The 22,401-nt window shown below is 43.2% G+C and overlaps 1 protein-coding gene across 1 annotated transcript; it reads right to left on the bottom strand.

Moving 5' to 3' along the window:
• Positions 1 to 18,770: 18,770 nt before the first annotated feature.
• Positions 18,771 to 21,863, bottom strand: LOC308223693 (UPF0690 protein C1orf52 homolog). Its single transcript, XM_080623065.1, has 3 exons — positions 21,539 to 21,863; positions 21,245 to 21,452; positions 18,771 to 19,335 (listed from the first exon to the last, which is right to left on the bottom strand). The coding sequence occupies exons 1-3, from the start codon at positions 21,797 to 21,799 to the stop codon at positions 19,250 to 19,252; spliced, it is 555 nt and encodes a 184-aa protein (XP_080479191.1). The 5' UTR covers positions 21,800 to 21,863; the 3' UTR covers positions 18,771 to 19,249.
• Positions 21,864 to 22,401: the final 538 nt, after the last annotated feature.

The raw sequence follows: 22,401 nt of genomic DNA on the forward strand, positions 1-22,401 counted from the left end.
CTGCCCCATGGCGGCGTGTCTCCGCGAGCGCGGCCCCGGCTCCACCGCGCACATACCTCGCATAGCTGAGCGGGGTGAGAGGGCGTCCGCAGTGCGCATGCCCGGCCCGCCCCGCCCCGCCCCGCCCGTGAGGGGACACGGCTGACCCCCCTTCCACCGCCCTGGTCTACCTGAGGGGAGCCGCTCCCGCCGGTGCTTGCCGGAGAGGACCGGGGTTCCCGAGGCTATGGCAGGCGGCCCGGAGTCTGCCCTGCCCGGGCACGGACTCGTCAGCAGTACCCCGAGTTCTGCGCGGAGTCTGTCACGCTACAGAGAGGAGTATCATCACCTGCGTTAGCCATGTGCATGGCATTCCTTGCCAAAAGGTCCACAGCGTGTTTCAAATACTTCATAGTATCATAAAAACCTTTAAGATTATCAAGACCAGCCGTCACCTCAGGACGGCCAAGTACACCACTTAGCCCTGTCTCTATGAGCCTTATCTACACAGTTTTTGAACACTTCCAGGGATGGTAATTCCATCACTGCCCTGGGCAGCCTGTTCCAATGCCTGACAACCCTTTTGGTGAAGAAACTTTTCCAAACATCCAATCTAAACCTCCCATTGCTCAGCTTGAAGCCGTTACTTCTTGCCCTATCATTTGTTACCTGGGAGAAGAGACCGACCCCACCTCACTACAACCTCCTGTCAGGCAGCTGTAGAGAGTCAAAAAGTCCCCCCTGAGCCTTCTCTTCTCCAGATTAAACAACTCCAGTTCCCTCAGCCGTTCCCCATCACATTTGTGCTCCAGACCCTTCACCAGCTCCATTGCCCTTCCCCGGACCTGCTGCAGCACCTCAGTGTCTCTCTTGTAATGAGGGGCGCAGAACTGAACACAGGATTCACAGTAGGCTGCAAACTTACTTTTCGCTTCTGTGCATGTGTCAGTTCTCACTCCCTGACAGGTTTTCGGACCATTTACCTGCACTCTCACTCTCTTGAAAAGCCTTTGTGCCCTCCTCAGTGCGGTTAACACCAGCAACACAGGGATGAAGCTGGCCTCGATGTAAGGGGCCTTCAGTATTCCAGCCAAAATGCCACATAGGTATAAGACAAGTGGCATTAGGACAGAGCAAATAATGTACTGAGGCTGTTGAAATGGGCAAAAATCTGGTCCTGGTGTATGTGTTGCTCAGCTACATCATGCAATGTTAATGCAAGCACACAGCTCTTCAAAACCTATCTTGGGAGATGGTGCGGGACTGATTTCTTACCAAGATAAACTACAGGGACAGCTTTCATTGGTTAACATCTACGTCGGCTTATGTCTCCCACATTTCATTTCACTGTAAACAGCTTCAGGAATACATTTTGCAGCTTTTTACATTACATACCTCATGAACGATGCATGACACACCTGTCTTGTGGGTGAGAGCAGAGGAGCTGTCGTCATCTCCTACCCTTTAGCGGTGTGTTGGATGTCACCTCTCTGCAGAAGGCAGTTGGGAGCAGGCGGGCATTCCAGGTGTTCCACGTGTCAAGCACAGCACTGCCTCGAAACATAATGAACGCCCAGACACAGGGCCAAAGGAAAGGCTCATTAAGTTCTGGAGGAACCAACCACAGCCCAAGAACATCACACAGTCACAATTTCCTCTTTTACCAGATTCTGAAAGGAGGAGTAATAATTCGATCATTTGAAACCAAATCTTCCTGAAGAACAAATTTCAAATGTTGAATCTTTAGATTCACCCAACAGCAGTAACACAGTAATACCCATATCTCTACAATGTAAACCAAAACCCAAACCAAAACATTACAGAATAGTTGTGATTTAATCTAAACTGAATCTCAGGATATTTATCATAGGTCATATTGCAACAGCTTGAAATGCCACTTTGACATCATGTCCTTGGAAACCATTTGCATTTCTTTAAATACACGTATTAGGAAATATCTCTGCATGAGTTTCAGAGCAAGATGTAAAACCATTCCAGAATGCCTTTGGTTGAGACAAATCACAGATGAGATGGCGGTAGCTGGGATGGTCTCAATGCTCACTGCTGTGCAGGCAAGGAGGTGTGAGTCCTCAGGCCTCTGTCCCTGCAGGGGTTGAATCCTGCCCCCTCTGATGGCCGTATCACAGCACCCAAGGCCTGGGTTAGAAAAAGCATCTCAGGCAAAGTAGCACGCAAGAAATACATAAGACAAAACCTATCAGTGCTTTTCTGGCAGTGCATTCCTGTGCACAATTAATGAAGCTATCTTCAGCAGATTAATTCACAATTACAGTTTCTTCATTACCTATGGGCTTAAGTAATGCCATCTCCCCTAACCTGCTCTCATCTGTTTGAGTGGTTAAGCTTTCATTCCCAACAAACACTTTGATTTCTAGTCTGGAATCGATAAGCAAAACTTAGACTTTAATGATACCTTCCAGAACTGTGATCCTCATCTGTAAATATACATTCAAAGAAGAAAGGTATAAACATATTTGATGGTGCTTTTTCTGTTGTTGTTATTCATTTCATAGTTGGATGCTGAAACAGGTTGCCCAGAAAAGCTATCAAAACTACATTCTGGGGACACTGAAAATTTGTCTGGCCCTGGCCAAGCAAACCTACATGGCTTCTGACCTCCAGAAGTTCCATCCAACCTAAATTACTCTCCCAGCCCAAAACTTTTCCTCATACAGGAGCTGCCACCCTCCCTAGCTGAGAGATGGCTTGGATAACATGAATGAAGTCCAGCCAAGCAGAACACCAGTGACAAAATCCCCCGTAAAATTCTGCATGGGCACCACAACTCGACTGCACTGACCTTACTGATGCTATCAGGAGATTAGCTGTGCCACCAGCATATGTATGCCTGAGACAAAGGGCATGTGTTTGAAGTCTGGAAGAGGAGATCTACCCTACCAAAACACACTGAAAAGATTCAAAATAGGCAGCAGATGAACTCCAAGCTTTCTCAGCCGGAAATAGTTGTGGCAACCATTCCAAATTGAGCAAACAGAAGAAGGCTACACCTACCTTGGCTGTCGTCTTCACACCTGCAGATTTCCATCCTATTCTAATGAGAAATCAGATTCCTCCTGTCTACCTGTGCCATAGCTTGTCTGAATTAGTTCTCTAATAAGTGACAACTTACTGCACTTCAAAGAACAGTATGCAACTTTTAGCAAATTCCTCTTTATTTAGGTGACATTTTTGGAAATTTTTGTTACTTGGATATTTCCTTTTAGCAATTAGAACAATATTAGTAGAAAGTAGGTACTAGCCAGAGTAAGGACCAAATCCTGCAAAGAACTGGGGCACTGCTGTTTGGTGTGCAGTATTGCCTTCTCCCATGACTATTAGCTATGGAAAGAAAAGAAAATTCAACATCATTGTATTTTCCATGCTGCTTCACACAGTGTTTTCTTCATGTTCCGTGTGGTTTTAAATGTTAGTTTAAGCATTTAGATTATTCCTCTATGCAATAGGCACACAGGAAATAGCCCAGTGAAAAGCTGCCAATAGTTGAGTCTATAAACACAGTTTGATCTGTATCTTGGAAATTTGTTTCCATTCCAACCTGTGGTTACAAGGCACTTTTTCTTGTTGGCAGATGGATTTTTTTAAATCCCTATGCATCCTGTATTTGCCCAACAGAGTTGGCATTGATCACACACACAAAAAACCCAACCTTCAGATAAAATAACATTAAGGATCTGGCTGGAACTAACTTGAGCCAGTGGAGTAAGAGTCAAAGCTGAGCTTTTGTTTTCAGCTCAGCTTGTTTCATTCAGGAGCTGCAAATCACACTGTGCTGAACACAAGTCTTTTTACTCGGCCTTCTACAAAAAGCAGAAGCAACTTTAAGAGGATGGGACTAGAGCTTGTATCAACTTGAAGAGGCTTCTTATTAGGAGACTGGCAAATATTCAGGACTGGTTAAACAGTGTGACTTTAAGCAAATAGAAAGCAGTAGTATTCTTCTGAAGGTACAAAGAGAAATGTTATGAAAGGTTTTTTTTATTAACAGACTGAGATTTGGCCAATTACTTAATCTTTTCTGAGTTGATGACATGAGGATTGTAAATGACCGTGCAAGCAAAGAAGGCAAACTTAAGGGAGGGAAAAAAAAAGCCTTGATAAGAGGACTCTCTCTGGTGAAGAAGCTGATGAACAGGAGACAGTGCTTGGGCAGTGACTGAGCTGAATTACAAAATTACACAGGTAAGTACAGAGATAAATAGATCCTAATAAAAGACTGACAAATGCACTTCACAGCCTTGCTGACAGTGTCAGAGATCAGCTCCACCTCAGCAGATAGCGTCAAAGAAGCCGTGCTTTCCTAAGTACACAGGCTTTCATTTCTGTACACTTTCAAGGACTAGTTCTGAACTGCTCCAGTCTGACCCAGGAAAATTCCATCTGTCACAGCATCAGACAGACGTCCTCAGATGTACCTAAAATATTAATTTATGATGCAACTGTGCAAAGACATACTTTATTTTCCTTCAGTGGGATTAATTTGTGTGAGTAAAACTAAAAGTGTCTGGAAAGGTGAATGAGTCTCCTTTTCATTAAAGCTTAGCAAATTGGTATCTTTCTTCTCTTAAGACCTATCGCAAACAGGAGGATAAAGTGACAATTACATGACCAAAGTGGAGCTGCTGACAGCTGGGAACTGGAAGCACTTGAATGCGGCAATAAAATCTATGAGCACTCTTTTTATTGAAAGTGTCTGCCTTCCTGACATCAAAATGGACTGAAATAAGAGTCGAGTGAAACTTTATCAGCAGCTAATAGCTGTGTGCATTATCTCCAGCCTGCCAAAAGACTGATCTCTCTCAGATGCAGACACCACTACAGTCATCCATACCTTTGTTACCCCCAGACCCTAATTTGAGCTGGCCAGCCAAGGCACCCGAGAGGCCCAGTGAGCCCAGAATACAGCTGCTTATCTTCTTAGGAAGACAAACCTATGGGAGAATGAAACACTTATATGCTAAACCTGAGGAGGTTGCTAGACAACAGGCTGGCCAAAGCTGAAGGTGTTCATTACCAAAATGGCTCCACCATCTGCTTCCCAGTCTCTGGAACCATTTGCAAATGGAGTTGCCCTTTTAAAAAGCAAAACTGAGAAATTCCAAGAGCAGTCAGGTCTTAGACCACTGACTCCCTTCTAGAATGCATCCTTGCCAGGAACCTCCTTAATACAAAACTGCTCCACTGCTATTGAGATGTGATACCCACTGTACCACACCTGCATTGCTCTTGTTTGGCTATGTCCGACCAAACTTGGTGCTTTCTCCGAAGGAGGTACCAGACCCCTGAGAAGCCACTGCCACCATCAGTTCCTCTCTGACTCCTGTGGCACAGGACACCTGGCTCTGGTGATGTGACTTGTAGCATCAGGATGGTGGCTACCCTGCCTGTAGGCAAGCTGCTGAGCCCATTGCTCCTAGTAGCATGGTCTACTTGTCCTGTTAAGGTGTAACTAAAATTAAGTAGGAAAGCATTTTAAGAGCCATGTAAGGTTAACCTAGAAATGAGCAGGGTGATGGAAATACTTCTGTTCATAGCTATCAGCTAAGTTAAGCAGCAGGAGCGTTCACGGCTCTGCCTTTTGTGTTTTATTTGAACAGAAATAAGAAAGTAATTCATGCTGCCTTTAGTATTTGCACTTATATTTTTTAAATTGGCATTTGCCTTTTCAGAGAATGCAAGCTCACATCCCTATGAGCTTTTCAAAACATGACATTGAACTTCAGGGCTGTCATTACCACCTCTGACTGCAATCTTACAGCATGCCAGTGCTATGGTAGGATGCCAGTCTCACTGAAGATATGCTAAAAATACCAAAGTATTTTGGATACAAAGAAGTCAAAGCATTAGCCATGTAGTAAAAATAGTTGGTACCATGACCATCATCACTATTACCTTCCCCTAACATGGAGACAAAACCAGCACATGGGTGACACTCCACCTTTTTTGAAGAAAAAATAAACAAAGGGTGTAGTTTGTTTGGGCAAAACAAAAACAGACTCAGATTTATTCTCAAAACATTAGGAGATCCTCTGAAGGAACTGAAAACACTAAATAAGCATTTCTAAGTCTGTTTTGTCCTATCTCTTTAGGCCAGAACCACATTCGTGGGTAGAGAAGAAGCAGAGCTCTCAGCCACGTCTGCCCATGGTCCGTCTTTCTCCTCCTCAGCACAGCCGGGGGTCTGCCAGACCACACAGCTGAGTCCAGGAGCTGTTGCAAGATACATCTACCATAAATCCCATTATTCAACGGGGTCCTAAAACCCGCTGCCTATGCAAAACTTTTTTATTAAAAACCCCTCAAAACTTAAAAAATATAAGAAGAATATCTTGAATGGCTTCCAGTTACCTACTAACAGCCAAGAAAATGCCAGAACGGGGAACACATTTCAATCATAGAATCACTGGATAGTTTGGATTGGAAGGGACCTTAAAGATCATCCAGTTCCAACCCCTGCTAATGAACCATTCTTACAGGAATCCACTTTGTTAAAGGTCCTTTCTTCCACTCCTACCATTAGAAATAGCTATTTTTTTAACTATTTTTTAAATCATCAGCCTCAAAACTTTTGAGTTTTAAGTTAGAGCAAAGCATAGAGGACTTCTAAATGGTGTAAAATGAAAGGCAGCGTTTAAAAAGAACAGTGGGAAGGTATTTAAATTAGAAGACTGATCCTTTTAAAGAACTGGATACAGTGTGCTGTGCTCAAAGTACTTAAGATAATCACAAGGATGCCTTGAAGATGTGTCCTTATAATGTTAAATTTTAAGCAACAGATGTTGTTTCTGTAGGCCAAATCTGCCAATGACTTTCACATGTTGAAAGAATCTAGTCTATTTTTCTCTTTTATGTAAGCTAAATAATTTTGTTACTCAAACAACTTTATATGTGTGCATATATGATCATTTCATGATAGTCATGCTGTATGTTGCAAAGCCAAAAAAAAAGGGGGGAAGGGAAAGACAGAGAAACCCAGCATATCTCCTTCAGGCTGCTGAGAGATCTGTGGAATTTCATATGTGAAATATTCTCTTTCTTTCTGGTGTGTGTGTGTGTCAAACAGAGCAATCAGAGAAGTTAATGGTAAGAAACTATGACAGTGAATTCTGTGCATGCATTAGCGTGCTCATCCCCAGCTGGTTTGCAGAGTCTGAACAGCACTACTTCAGTGCAGTGGCTGAAAACTAGAAAAGCATTCTTGTAGAGCTACATGGGTGAGCCCTGGAGGGGTTTTTGCATCTCCTGGAGTGCACCTATTAAGCAGAACAGAAAGAAACTGGGTTTCACTAGAGAAAAAATGGTGCTTAGACCAGGCACTATCAAGTGCATGTTTTGACCTGATGAGATTTCCTGACTTGTAAAGAGCAATGCAGCAAGGAGAAGACTAGTACTTGATCCTGCTACAGCAGGGAAAATCCCTCATTTGCAAACTTGCCAGGATTGCTGCCTACCATCTGCTGACAGCTTGCTCCCAACAACTCACTCCTGCGATAACAAGGAGAGATGAAAGTGCAGCAGCTGACAGGAAGGTGGCATGGTCAAGCTTCTTTTAGTTATTAGTGTCCAGCATAACATCAAGTCATCCCTCAGAGACACAACAGAATCCAAGAAAATAGAGGTAAAAACATAGATTTCTAATCTCATTTGCGCTCCTTTAACCACGCATCTCATTCGCTCATATTCAGACCAGTCTCATCTTAAATATCTCAAGTTATATGGTCCTACTGTTATCCCAACAGTCTCACCAGTCATGTGGTTAGGAAGCACATCCAAATATTTAACCCAACTGTTAGTTAGGTGTTCTATCTAGTCACATCCTACATGATGGTTTAGTGTAATGTCATGTTAACCTTCTGAGGCTGCTCAGTCTGTGGCACATGGTCCTAGGTGGCATCTCTTCCTACCCAGCCTAACAGACGACAAAGTCCATAGCAGCCCAACAAGCAGAACTGACACCAAAACCTGGCACAGGGACTGTCCACCAGCCCTGCATGGGTTCTTCTTGAGTTTCCAGGACAATAAAATATATATTTAAATGCAATTGAATCTTTGTAATAATTGAAAATCAATTTACTTTTCATGGTGAAATATTTTCCGAGTGGGAGTGGTGGCAAGTCCATGTGTCTCAGCTGATTCCAAGTAGGCAGGAAAGCCTACAAAGGCTTCTGTGCTTTCTCTAGTGGGCCCTCACAACAAGGGCACCCTTCAGGTGAGACTTGTTATTGAGAAGTGTGAGCTATTGAAAATATTCAAAATATTTACATTCTTTAGTGGATAGAAGCACTACTTTATCCTAATCTCTTCTCTAATTACTTGAGTTTCCAGCCACGCGACAGCATAATCTGAGTGATGCCCACAACAAAGACCCACAGCATTTTAATACAGCAAATTTCAGAGGGATATCACAACAGGGGGATTCTGAAAGACCATGTATATTTATTAGATTACATCCATTTTTCTAAGTAGATTTTTCCCTGTTTAAATATTCAAACCTTCCTTCTCATTGCTAAAACTTCTTACCTAAATGTTATATTCTTCTCCAGAATAAAAAGATTCAACAGTATGTAAAAATGAAGTCTTTAAACTTAAACTACTATTTGGTTTGGGTTTGCTTTGTTTTTTACATTGAGCTTTAAGATCTAAAATTACTGGTTTTTTAAATCTACTTTTGGATGGGTTTAACTTTGTGTGTTTCCAAACATTGGTTTCTGCTCTGAAACGAGGTAATTTTTAGTGTTCTTCCACTTTTGTCTGGCAAAATCCCCTCCTGTCTATATACAAAAGAGACACAGCTAAACCGGATATACTGAGTGTAAAAACAGAATTTGCATGGGAAGGACAAGGGCAAAGGGAAGGCTGAAACTAAAATTACTCCAACTGGCTTTTTCAGACTGTGCTTCCAAGGCAACAGCAACCCCGTTATTGCAAGGTTCCTCATGTATCTTGAACAGCTGCCAGGATTTTGATTTAATTTTTAGTTCTGAAGAACTAAAATTATCCACCTCCTTCTCAAAATAAAACTCCACCAACCAAACACAACAAAACAGATTTTAACTGTGCATTTTAGCTTCTTCCTTTACAACCAGACACAAAGAAAAACCTAGTCAAAAAGCTGCCAGTGTTAATGTTCCTTAATCAGAAGATGTATCCCCAACCAGCCCATTATAATCAAGCATACAGTTATCACGTATTATGGGCTAAATTTTGCACAAAGACCCCGTTACAAGTTTGCAGCCTCTCTGAACTGTTGCTGTGCACTCGTGTGACAGACGGGGCCCTGTCTGAGCAACTTTTTATTGGCAGGTCAAAGCCTGCAGGCTGCGAAAGGAAAACCCTGGGGACAGAGAGACACACATAGAGAATGTGTTTCTGCAGATCTTCATACATGTTCACTTCTAGGTATTTAGGGGAAAGAAAGAAACCAGAGGAAACAGCAAAGATTGTCTCCCGCATTGCTCTACAAACAACCCCAAAATTGGCAACACTACTGCTACAGAAAAGCTGATGCTTTGTTACTTGCAGCATCAAGTCTCAGAGCTTTAATATCTAGATATCATTAACACCTTGCCTTAGGATTCAACAATGTCTTCTACACAGTATGTTTTCCTTCTTTATGGACAAGAACTGTATGTTCCTTTTCCTTCCCCAGTCCTGCCCCTTCCTCCTACCAGCATCCTGCTCTCATAGAAAATGCTTCAAAAAGTTCACTTAGGGTCATCATAGCCCTCTACTTTTCCTGCTTCTGAAACGCAAGAAATTAATTAATACTCTAAGCCAGCATTTTTTTTTTCCTTTCTAAACAGCAAATGGGCTTAATGAAGACCCTTAGGTATTTACCTGCTTTACCTGAACAACCCCAAAGAACAATACCTCCAGTTCTACCTCCTCTCTTCCCCTCATCACTTCCTGATTCTCACTTACTCTGTCACAGCTGACCTTACTGCAAGGTTTTGTGTCAAGTGCCATGACACAGCTCCATAGGCAATTCATTTCCCAAAGTGGGACTTTGCCATCTCTAGACCTCACATCTACTCAGCAGCTCTCACACACCTCTTCCTTTGGTCTTGGAAGAGCTTTGCCTGTATCACCCCCAGAGGCCCTGAGCTTTGCCACATGCAGGAGCAGGGCCCTCTCTAGATAGCTAAAATGTGTTTAATCAGTCTTTTTGATAGTCAGTTACTTAAGACAGTTTTAACAGTCAGCAGCCTCTGAATGGTGACAGGTTTACCGATTATTTCAACAGAACTCCATGAATCCAGGATTCCATGTGCACATGGCTGCTCCACTGACTGCCCCAAGCTCCTCTACCCACCCAGTGAAAAGAACAGCTTGCGACTCACAAAAGCATCCTGATTTCCAGTGGCGCTGCTGGTTCCACACATCATTTGAGAAGGACAACAGTTGTTATGGATGGACGTTGGAAGGACTGCTTCTCAATGAGGAATTTCCTTTGCTGCTGACAGGTTTACTTCCCTTTACCCTGTTTACTTCCCATGCTCAGTGCTGCAGCTCCTGTTGCCTTAGAGATAAGCACCAACTGAAGAAGAATACGCTCTTCCCAGGAAGTAGAGTCTCTGACAGAATAGGTTGATGCTTGGCTTTCACCATTAAGTCCTCACGTTGCAGTCATTATGGCCAGGCAAGACAGCCTATATCAAAGTAAGCACTGATTTCTTCTGCAGAGGCAAAAGTGGTAGTGACCACAGCTCTGAAGCTGGAGTGCTGCTCGTGCTCTGTGGGGAAGCAAGCAGAGCGCATGGTGAGCAGGATGCCAATGCACAGTCGCTTTGTTCAACTGGCTCCTTTCTCAGACAACATGTAAGACATCAGCTCTCCCTGCTTCTCTAATTCGGGGTAGTCCCCAAAAGCCCAGAGTCAAACTACTTGTCATTCACTGTGCCCAAGCCTTGCCAGCACTTAGTGTGCAATGCTTAGGAATCCCACTAGGAAATGCATCCAGCTATCAGAGAGAAGGTGAATGATGTCTCTTTATATGCCTGATTCAGCAAGCACTGTTCAGTCAATTGTCTACTGCGAAGCATCCTGGATGTGGTCTCTGTGTTTCTGTCTGAAAAATACATCCACCTCGTCTGCTTGTCCGTAGGAGATACAGAGAGGGAAGAGCCAAAGGCTTTTAGCTCAGTCAGCAAACATGAGTCCCATCTTACTAATGCAGCTATGACAATGCAAATCTATGCATCTGAGGCACTTTTAAGATGTCTGCTGGACTGGTTTGTGCTCTCCCTGTCATATTTGCATACACAATACATTTTTGATAAATACACTCACAAATGTTAACCCAAAGCAGAATTTTTGTTTGCCTGACAGCAAAGAGCATCTGGAAATTATCAATCTCTCTCTCCGCCTTGCCCAAATGTCCTCAGGGAGAAATTAATCTTTTTAAGACATCTATATTGAAATGAACAAAATGCTTTTGTAAGCTAACTGAATTCAGACACTAGTTAAGTTTTCCTGAGAAGAAAGCACAGAGAAGGGAGAGGGATCCATATTTTCTAGGAGTAAAGAACCACAAATCACTTTCCTTATTCTATTGCTAAGTACACAAGAAGGCTTCAGCCCCTATCAAGAATCAGAGGCCCAATGCTGTGACTCCTGGCAGTGTAAATTCATTTGGGTGGTTACCTTTGTTTCCATTACCTACAGTGGGATTCATACATAGCTAAGTTTCATACACACATAACAGGTTCTTGCAGGAATGGATGCTGCATCTCTAAAGAAAAATGTTACTGGTCTGGGAACAGATAAGCATTGATCGGTGTTGCAATGTACTCTTTCTCTCATTCTCCACCATGAACTTAATATAAGAACCAGTGAATCAATTATTAGAAATAGTCAGTAAACCTGCTTATTCTTACAAAAATAGAAGAGCTGCTTATTTATCAAACAAAAGCCATATTCAATGGAGAAAAACAAAGGTTTTCAAGATGGAACTGACCTTCTGAAGTGGATTATTTCCCAAGCACTGAGAGAACCAATTTCTCAACTGCTTATATTTCTGGTTCTTAATGCTCGAATGTGTATGCACATTCTGGAATATAAACACAAACACAGCTCTGATGGAAAATCCTGTGGAGTTTCCTAGGAATTAGTGCTGTTATAAAATGTGATAGTTTTTCAGGTTAATTTCTGCAGAATGCTATTAAAATCTATGGGACTTTAGCAGAATCAGAAGGAAAAACAAAAATCAAGGTTTTCAAAATATTCCCAACATAAAATGACCACTTTGTTTAAGCCCCTTCACGTTGCTTACTAAACTCTGAATTTTGGAGCAATCCATGAAGACAACTGTGTAGCCCTCAGCATTACTGTTTCACTGTAGCCAAAGCAAGCTGCAAGTGAAATTTCCACCTACCATGGGGCATATTCAGCTCCTGGCAACATTTGCCCTTTAGGTAAAGCACATTAGGCATTCCCACAGCAAAAAAAGACCATTAACTGTCAGCTTTGTATGTTGCCAAAACCCTGTGACACATTAAATGAGGTCTTCTAGTTAAAAGCCTAAACACATACAGTGAGTCAGTTCATCTCTAGGATCTCCATTTCTTCTCTCAAGTATAATGCTAGTTTCTTTTCATTCCTTTTAAAGAATGTTGAGGGAAAAGTTCTTTTTAAGGTCTGATTTAACTTCTGAGTTAACTGCAGGGCCTGACTGTTAAATCCTGTCTGGAGCTACCCCAGTACAGCAGCCACACAATCCTCAGCAGAAGTCTGCTCCAAGGAAATTTGGACACAGTGCACTGAAGCAAGTTCTATGAGCAGACAAACTCCCCTCAGAAATTATGTTTTTTGCTAGAATTCTGTCATTTAGCTTAGAATTAGTTTGTTTTGGTTTGGTTTTTAGTTACATAAAATGCTTTTTTTCCCATGGTTGTGCCACAACCGAAGACTCAAAGCAAAACCTGAGATAGATCACATTTTATAACTCTGAATACATCATTGTGAGCCATTTACACCTGTGCTTACAAAACGTCTGCTCTGTATATGAACACAAACCTACAAAACACAGAGCTGCTCAAGAGGGCTATACACTTCCTCAAAACAGAGAAGAGAGTTACAAACTCTCTTGTTCAGCTGCATGTTTTTGCTGATTGTTACTGATTCATTAATGCACCAATTTGCCCACACTGGAAGAAGGGCTGGCGGTGCTCATTGCATCGCTGTCCTCACTTTGAGCATTGTTTTGAAGCTGAGGGCTCTGCCAGGAATGGCGTGGGTCTGGCTGGCTGGCCTGGGGCAGACAAGGGGCTGGGTCACCTTGGGGAAGGCACATTCCAGCCTTATTTTGGTAGTGTTCTATGAAAGAAGCTTACGAATCTACAGGAAATCAGATAAATGCAACTTTTAAAAGCTAATTCTTCCCCAGTTTCTTATTTTGCAGAAATAACGTGTGTGTGTGAGAGCGTTCTGAAATTCAAATACATTATCCTGTCAATCGCAAGATGACAAACCCCTTGTCCTCAGGCTTTGCTCTACTAAGTTAGAAACTGTAACTAAAAACTTAGTTTGTCTGAAATGGAATTTTAGCATGACATTTAACCATTCATTATTGTTATACTGGTTTTCACTGCTTTGCTGCAGACAAAGGTACTTGACTAAAACTGTGTTTGCCAATAATTTTTTCATTGTGATCCATGGATGTAAGAATTATTTTCAAAGGAGAGAAGATTATGGTAACTCTCTCCAGGCAGTGTTCAAAAATGATGTGAAATTTACAGTGCTGTTTTAGCACTAAGAAAATCTAGAGCAAGATATCAAGAAAGTAACCAAAATAGATGTGTACTGTTTCAAGAGACACTTAATCAAGGAAATTAGAAGAAAATTAGGGTCTATAGTTTAAAGTAGTACTGGAAATTCAAACAGGCGTTTTCCTGTTTGAAAATTCAAAACCAAACCACCCTCCACTGGAGTAGCACAGCTAAAAAGGTAGCAGATATAGAATATAAGAGCTAAATTATTTCAGGGCTTCATATGCCCAGTGGTCTCTTGGATGATTTTGCCAATGAAGCAGTGCATCTTTCTGCCAGCTATGTGATACTTTACTGTTTCAACAGCTCTCCTAATAAGTGTTTCCTCATATTCAGATGGAACTCCCTGTATTTCAGTTTGTGCCTGTTGTCCCTTATCTTGTTGCTGGGCTCAACTGGAGTCTGGCCCCATCCTCTTGATACCTGCCCTTGAGATGCTTGTATGCATTAATAAGATGCCCTTTCAGTCGTCTCCTACAGGTTAAACAAGCCAAGTTGTCTCAGCCTTTCCTCATAAAATGGATGCTCCAGTCCCTTCATAATCTTCACAACCCTCTGTGGGACCCAACTGCTTCCCAACAGAAAGGCTGTTCAATTATTTTTATTGGGAACCCACTGCCTGGGGGCAGATGTTGTTCGATTGGGCTGGTTTGAGGAAAGTATGTTAATTATCTCCTGGTAAGACCTGTGGTTTAGGTTTAATTCCCCATTACACTTTCCTGGGGTTACCCTGTATTAATCCTGTATTTGTTTTCATATCAGTCCACCTACAGCTAGAAACAGATGATGGGAGAAGTGAAGGAATGGGAAATCAATGTTTGCTCCAAAAAAATGTTATGTTGCTGCTCACCCCTACAGCAAAGCCAAGATGTGATTTATCTTTTGAAGCTACCAAGACTAAAAGCATTCTAAAGATGAAGAGGACTTCAACTTCTAAATGAAGAGCACTGATAAAATTATTTGATAAAGACCAAAAATGCTTATCTCCATTCACTGAATTCACTGCATTCTTCTGTCAATCCAGCTCCACAGGTCCTGGCTTCCCTGAAAATTCCTGCTTTTTCAGAAGTGCCCTGAAGAAAATAGTTCAAAGGAACCAGCAGCACAAACCCATTCCAATCTCTGGTGTGACTCTGCCTTCCAGGTCCAACTGATGTTTGTGCATTTCTATCAATGACACAAATTCTGTAGACTCCTCTAAAGACAATGGTGCTCTCTTTTGTCTGTGATAATCTATGCATAAAGAACTAGCTCACAAGAATCTCTGTCCACCTGTTACTCCCATTATTTCCTAGTTTCTAATTATATGACTTAGAAGCTTTTAGAAAGCAGTCCACTACCACCAAAACATTTGTCTCAGGAACAGAACCATTCCCTGAGATTCCTGTGTCCCATGGGAAGCATCCTGTGCAATGAAAACACTGTATTTCTTTCAGTAATTTTCTGTATTTTGCCAGCATTTTACTCTGCAGAAATCGTGCTTTTGTTTCAGTCTGGACATTCTGAGACAACTGCAGACTGCCCAGATAATCACCACCTCCCGTTGCTCTTCACCTTAGTCAATGCATCCAGAAAACGCCTTTGGTGCTAATGGAATCAAATTTCTTAGCAAGGTGCTCCATTTGCCCAAGGGTTTTCTAAACACATCCAATGCTAGTCTTTCTGAGAAGCTTTTTCCTCTGTCACATTTGCCCTCTTGTGAATTAGAGGAGTCGGTGTCTCCTCCTGAGCATGCCTGGGCAGCCATTCCCACTCTGCTGTTGCTACAGCAACCAGCCTGTCAACAAGCTCATCTCCATGGGGCACCAGTACAACCATGTTTTGCCCAGGCCTGATGGTGCTGGGACTTTTCCAGCTATTTGGAAACCAAGCTGTCAGATTTTTCCAGGTTAATGAGTAATTGTGGCTGTTCTTAAACATTTTCTTTCAAAATGGAAATGCTGCACAGATGTAGCCATTGCCAGGGGTCTCTTTCAACTGGTGCAGCCATTTATCCTTTAAAAACTTACACTTCAGATGTAATCAGCTTCCACAGTTTTAAAACAGTCCAGCGTTGTTCTCACATTAACCCCCCACCCACAGCAAACCATCTGTGATCAGCAGTCAAAGGGGTTTGGAAACAGAAGCAAGCTAAGAACGGAAACAGGCACAGGACTCTTTCCAGACTGAAAAGAAAACCCAAATTGTATCATCCTACTGGTGACCGAGAGTTACATCTTTTCACCTACATTCTGCCATGATTTTGCAACATTAGCAAACTGGCAGGTGAGTTTCCTGTCCCCAGAGAAAGTCAGCCAGCATCACACAGCTTTTGCTTCTCTGTGCTGATAAAAAATCCTCCTCTCGGGTGGATTCCAGGTTCACAATAAAATCACTCTGTGTGGAACACACTGCATTTCCCTGGATTCACTTCCAGATTGGCAGCCATCTGTAAATTAACCAGTTCTTCGATAGTGTTAGTATACATCAAGCTGTTGCACAGGAGGGATGCCTTAAAACAACCTCCATTAGCATTTCTGGTAGGAATCGCTGCCTGCCATGAAAGCCATTATCCTCCACAGCTGTACTACTATTCTGATGTGAATACTTTGTTTCCTGATCATCCTGGCTTTCCAGCTTCTGCTGTGCTAGCATCTGGAGGCAACACAAGGAGTTAACTGCAAATTAACTGCCTTCCAGCCACTATTTTTTTAATCTTTAATTTTTAAAGAGAATTTTCTCAAATCAAACCTCTATGTGTTTTTACTGCTTTTTTTTTTCCCCTGTTACACATAATGATGATCATCAGATTTGATTCATCATAAGAACAGTGTGATTATGAGTTAATAGAAGGCTAATTTTCAGGAGCAGTTTTCCCACTTGTCAGTGGGGGTGCACGTTCGCTGTCACTGTCTCCTGAAAGACAACCCAGGATAAACTGATCTTTAGTTAAACAGCTGAGCTATTAGTTTTAAGTTTAGTAAGCGTTCACTCACACATTTCACAGCTCCTGATCCAGTATCCCTATGAAACGGTAGAGCATTTCTACCAAAAACCAACCATCCAGCAGCAGAACCAAGCCACCCGGGTAACCTGGCTTCAGACAGGCTCTCACAGCCTTGTTTGAGATGTCTTACTTAAGAAAAAGCACAGTTGGTTTTGCTATTTCTTCTGAATAGGGAAGTAGCCATGGTCACTGCTTACAAGGAAGATTTCTTCAACCTGTAAATAATACTATTAAGCATTCTTCTCCCAGATTAGCCACACTGGTTTTCTTGTTGGAAATTAAGCATCAGATGGTTTTAACCTTAAGACAACATGCATCATACAATCTGAAAATAAAGGGAGCGGTTGGCATGGTAACTTCCTGGGCTGCCTTGTAGAATAGCAGATTAAACAATACAAGGACAAAAGCCTCCTTCGTCACAGCAGTTGTGTGAACGCATCTATTTCCAGAGTTGGTGACATTAACCTTCAGTTATAACACTCTTCAAGGAGCATTTCAGTAGCAAAGAGAACTATTATAAGACTTACCAGGCAGACCGCTGAACCACGTAGTTCATCTCAAATCCTTCAAATTCCATTAAATTTCACTCATCCCACATAACCCTGGGATGAATTGTGTATCGGATAACAGAGGCAGGTAGGTAAAGTGTCTTCCTAGACATATTGAGATCTGCAACTTGCTGCCTGGATGCAAACCAAACCTTTGGGAAACTGACCAAACATCCCATTTTCATATCTGAGCAGGAGCTCACTGCTATTCCCTACCTTCAGCTCTCTAAGCCAGCTACAGTACAAACACATTTCTGTTAAAAAAAAAAAAAAGAGCATAAGCAGTTTTTTTTCCACCACATTCTCTGAAGATTCGCTCTTTCAGCCTAGCTACATTAGGACCACAGATACTGGGGGAAATAAAAAATCCAACAGATTAGTAAGCCTTTCCATTTAGAGACTTCACTTTCAGCACCTCAAGCAAAACATCCCTCATTTCTTTGTAAGCAAAACTCACAGAAACCATTTGATCTCAGAGGAACAGGACCTACGGATCAGCTACCTGAGTAGTCTGTGACAATCCACATCCTGAAGTGGATGATGTAAGGCTGCATTACCTGCATGGAGACAGCTATTCCTGAAAGAGATCCCGCTGCATTAGATATTTTTTAGTGAAAGTTTCACACACTGTTACTAGAATGAGGGAGAATTTACATGAACATTCTAGATTAAGTGCAGTAAGAGTCATTATACTCACTCAACAAAACGCAACGTCCACAGCTCCTGAATTGATATGCTGTAACGGCTGTCCATCTAGTAAAAGCTCCGTTTCAGCAAGCAGTCGTATTTGACTTGTGAAGGGGTCTTTATCCCAACTGGAATCCAGCAGGGTCATCATTGAGGTTTCTCCTTGCATCTCAGAGGCTCCCTGCTAGCTTAGTCCCTGCTAATTTATATTTACATTAATAGTTTAACTACATAGACTTCTATTAGTATGCTCAATCTCACTGCAGATTTCTTAATACACAAAAGTTTTACTTGAAGATAAACCCAGAGAACCACCTGCACACACAGTTTTGCTGATACTTTTTCATACACAGACCTCAAAATCCATGCAGCAGCCTATCAAAACCACAACATATCCTGACTAGTGCCTGACCAGCTGTTTGTACTGAAATAAATACAATTTGGCAGTAAAAAGACTCTATCACAGCTTTGTCATAATTTTCTTTTTCACATAAATAAATAGGTTCTATTTTCAATTTTAGGAAGAACACATTAACTCCTTCCTACATAACTCAGTCTCACGTTTCATGGATGTAGATCCCATTATCAAATATTAAACTCCATTATTAAGTAATTTCTTTTTTTCAGTTTGCAGCTGTATATTTACTACAAACAAAACCCTGAGGAATCTGTTGAGTCATAAGAAATACATCGCTGAAAAACATATAGAATTCATCCCTCCTATTCACCAAGCATGCAATGCAGTATTTACACATCACAGAGGTCTTCAAATGTAGTTTTATTCCAGTGATCTATTTGCAGTCTTTACACACATTTCAAAACAACGGTATGCAAACATATCACAGGACAATACTTAAAGATTCTTCAGTATAATACTCCTTTATAAAAGGTTTTGACACAATGGAAAAGTCAGTCCAGAAAAAGCTCACATTACCAGGTTTCTTGATAAACAAAATTCCACGAAGCCCTGTAACCTGCATGAGCACAAGTATCCATCACAATGGATCCCTCTTCTAAATCTCTCTTTTAAATAAACAAGTTTACAATGTTGTTCAGTAGACAAGATTCTATCACAACACTGGACATTTGACTTTGTGCTTTCCAAAAGGCAAGCATACTGCAGAAATAAAATTCCCTACCCAATAGGAGAGGGAAGTTCGGTAAACATGGATTTGTTTCCAATTCCAGCAGAGGAATCCTAGTTTACTGAAGTTCTCATTATGGCAAGATCCAATACACCCTGCTCATAACTTCTTCTTCTTCTTTGTCTGTTCCCCAGAGTCCAGTTTACGTTTCTTGGCAGAAGCTGGTTCATCATCTTTTTCACCATCTTTAAATAAAAGACAGAGTTAATCAAGTCAGCAAATGATCCTCGTCTCAGAACAACTGGCTTAGCCACATCTGAGATGCCTGGAAAAAAGACACGGTAGTATTAACTGACAACATCCTCACTTATAGAATGTGGACAGCATGTGGACAGAATAGAATGATTACTTGCTATTCCTACCACAGGCCATTGAGGATAACTAACAAGAGGCTTTGTTATGCTACTGTACAGTACCCGTTCTAAAAAACAACCCTTATTATTTGAACAGGTAAGATAAAATGTTAGAAGATTACATTTTAGAAGTAACGTCCAGGTAAATTAACAGTTTATCTTCTTAGTTTCTGGATGAAGGCTAAGAGAAATGTGTAGCAGAAAACACTAAAAAGCATCCAGAAATGCAGCAAGACAAAGACAGAATAACTGCCCTGGGGAAGGAACACCCCCAACAACAAAAGGAGCAAGACAGCAATAAAACCTTCCTTTGCTGACAACTTTACTGGTGAACCAAAACACTGTCATGTTCTGAAAGCCCAGAATTTCTGCTTCTGGTTTTGCTCTCTTGATTGTTGCTGCCTAGTCTCTTTCTCCAGCAATTAAAAAATTAGAATTAAAAATACCTCCCTCCTGTCAACTATTTCTTTACTTCTGAGATTACCACTATAGCTTGTACCAGGATGAAGAGTGACAAGGATAGTAATCTGTCACATGGACATTTAACTCCACTCTTGGCCCTCAGGTTTTGCAAACATTATAAAAACAATCAGACCTACATCTACACCCAGAGCCAAGGCAGCAGTGCTTAAGGAAGCCCTCGCACCACTTTGTTTTAGCAGTACTATAACTGACCCTATTTCATATAACTACAACTCTAAAGACTCTTGAAGCACAGAATCATTTAGGTTAGAAAAGACCTTAATATTATTGAGTGCAACTGTAAACCTAATGCTGCGAAGTCCATACCACCCTTTCTTTCCAAAACATGCACCCTGCAGTATGCTCTCGTAGACCAACACTGAAGTAAAGCCCTGCACAGCACTGGATTTCCACTGACTCTACCAAGCCTGTGTCCACCATCAGCCCATGTCCACCATCCAGCCCACCATTTGAACTAGATGATCATTGCAGGTCCGTCCCATCAGAACAATTTCATTTTCCTCTAGTTACCATGCCCAGAAAATACTTCCTCCAAGACAGGGAAAGACTCTACAGCTGAGGGGTCCCTGCTGTTCCAGTGATGTTGAGACAGGGAGTCAACATACAGACAAAGACCTGCTTCCGCTAATGACAATGGCCGGGGGACAAGGAGGTTGTGCTCCGGACACACCAGCACACACTCTGCAGTCACCATGCCTATAGCCACTGGAGCAGCCGGCAACACTTATTAGTGTATATAAATATATAAAGGGGGAGTGTCATGAGGATGGAGCCAGGCTCTTCTCAGTGGCAAACAATGATAGGACAAGGGGTAATGGGTACAAACTGGAACACAAGAGGTTCCACTTAAACTTGAGAAGAAACTTCTTCTCAGTGAGGGTGACGGAACACTGGAACAGGCTGCCCAGGGAGGTTGTGGAGTCTCCTTCTCTGGAGACATTCAAAACCCGCCTGGACACATTCCTGTGTAACCTTATTTAGGTGTTCCTGCTCTGGCAGGGGGATTGGACTAGATGATCTTTTGAGGTCCCTTCCAATCTCTAACATACTGTAATACTTCATAGAATCACAGCCTGGTTTGGGTTGGAAAGGACCTTAAAGCTCATCCAGTTCCAACCCCCTGCCACAGGCAGGGACACCTAACACTAGACCATGTCGCCCAAGGATAGCTCCCAGCTCCGTGCAGGGAGGGCTTGGCGCACACAACCGGTAAACACGCGTTCCGCGCCGGCATCTTTGCCCTGCGCCGGGCGCTCACCCGACTCGAGGTGCTCTTGCTCCTCCTCCGGCAGGAACTTGGCCCTGCCCGCCTGCCTTGGCGCGTCCTCGCCATTGTCCTCGTAGATGTTGGACCACTTTATGGCCATGTCCAAGCCAGGGGGCGGCGGGGGCTTCTTCTCGGGCGGGGTGTAGCTCTCGGGCGGAGGCACGGCGTTGTTCTTCCACACCTTGAACTCCTTGGGGGGCTGCAGGAGAGAGCAGAGAGCCGTCCCGTCACACCAGGCCGCGGAGCCGTGGCGGCGGCAGCGCCCGGCCCCACCCGTGCCCTCACCTCCTCGGGTGCCCGCAGAACGCGGCTCTCCCAGTCGATCTGCTTGTTGAGCGGGTTGTAGAGGAAGGCGGGCGGCTGCGACACCCTGCGGAACAGCTCGTCGGGCGATGGCAGCCGCGCCCGCCGCCCCGGGCTGCCCCCCGCCGCCGCCCCGGACCCCGCCTGCCGCTCGTCGGGCTGCGGTTCCTCGGCCTCCGAGTCCGAGCTGGAGCTGCCGTAGGCCGCGAAATAGCCCAGCGGGTCCCCTCCATCCGCCGCCATGGCGGGGCTGCCGCCGCGACACCAACCGCACGGAAACGCAGCCCGCGACGAGGGTTCCGCCTGCCGCCGCCACCACGGCCAGGCCCTCGGGCCCAACCCCACGCGTGTGTCCGTGTGGGAGGGCCCCGGCCTGCACATGGAGAACGGGATCCGGAGGAGGGAAAAGCGGGTCTGTCCACGCCAGCTCCGTGCGCCCGGCACTTTCTCCCCTCCGTGGACAGAGACAGAAAACCAGACGTGAAACAGAGACAACCCCCGTGTCTCCTCTTTTACACCTGCGGGGCGATGTAAACGGAAAAGCACGGTTTCCTTAGTGTTCGAGCACTGGCCAAAACAGAGCAGGTGAAGCCACAACCGTCACCTCCCACTGCTGAACCAGACACGCGGGCTGTCCTTATGCAAAAAAGGCTTCTCAGACGTGATGGAAAAAGCCTGTACCGGACTTCCCTTGTAAACAAGGCCCATATTATCTACATCAGCTAAAATTAACCTACAAGGACCATCAGGTCACCTGGTACCACAAAAGCAGAATAAGGTCCAAAGAATGGGCTTTGGTTCCATAGGATTAATTCCTTTACTGTAAGGATAAACCAGCTGATCTC

Source organism: Psittacula echo, assembly GCF_963264785.1.
Source record: "Psittacula echo genome assembly, chromosome: 7".
Classification (NCBI taxonomy): domain Eukaryota; kingdom Metazoa; phylum Chordata; class Aves; order Psittaciformes; family Psittacidae; genus Psittacula; species Psittacula echo.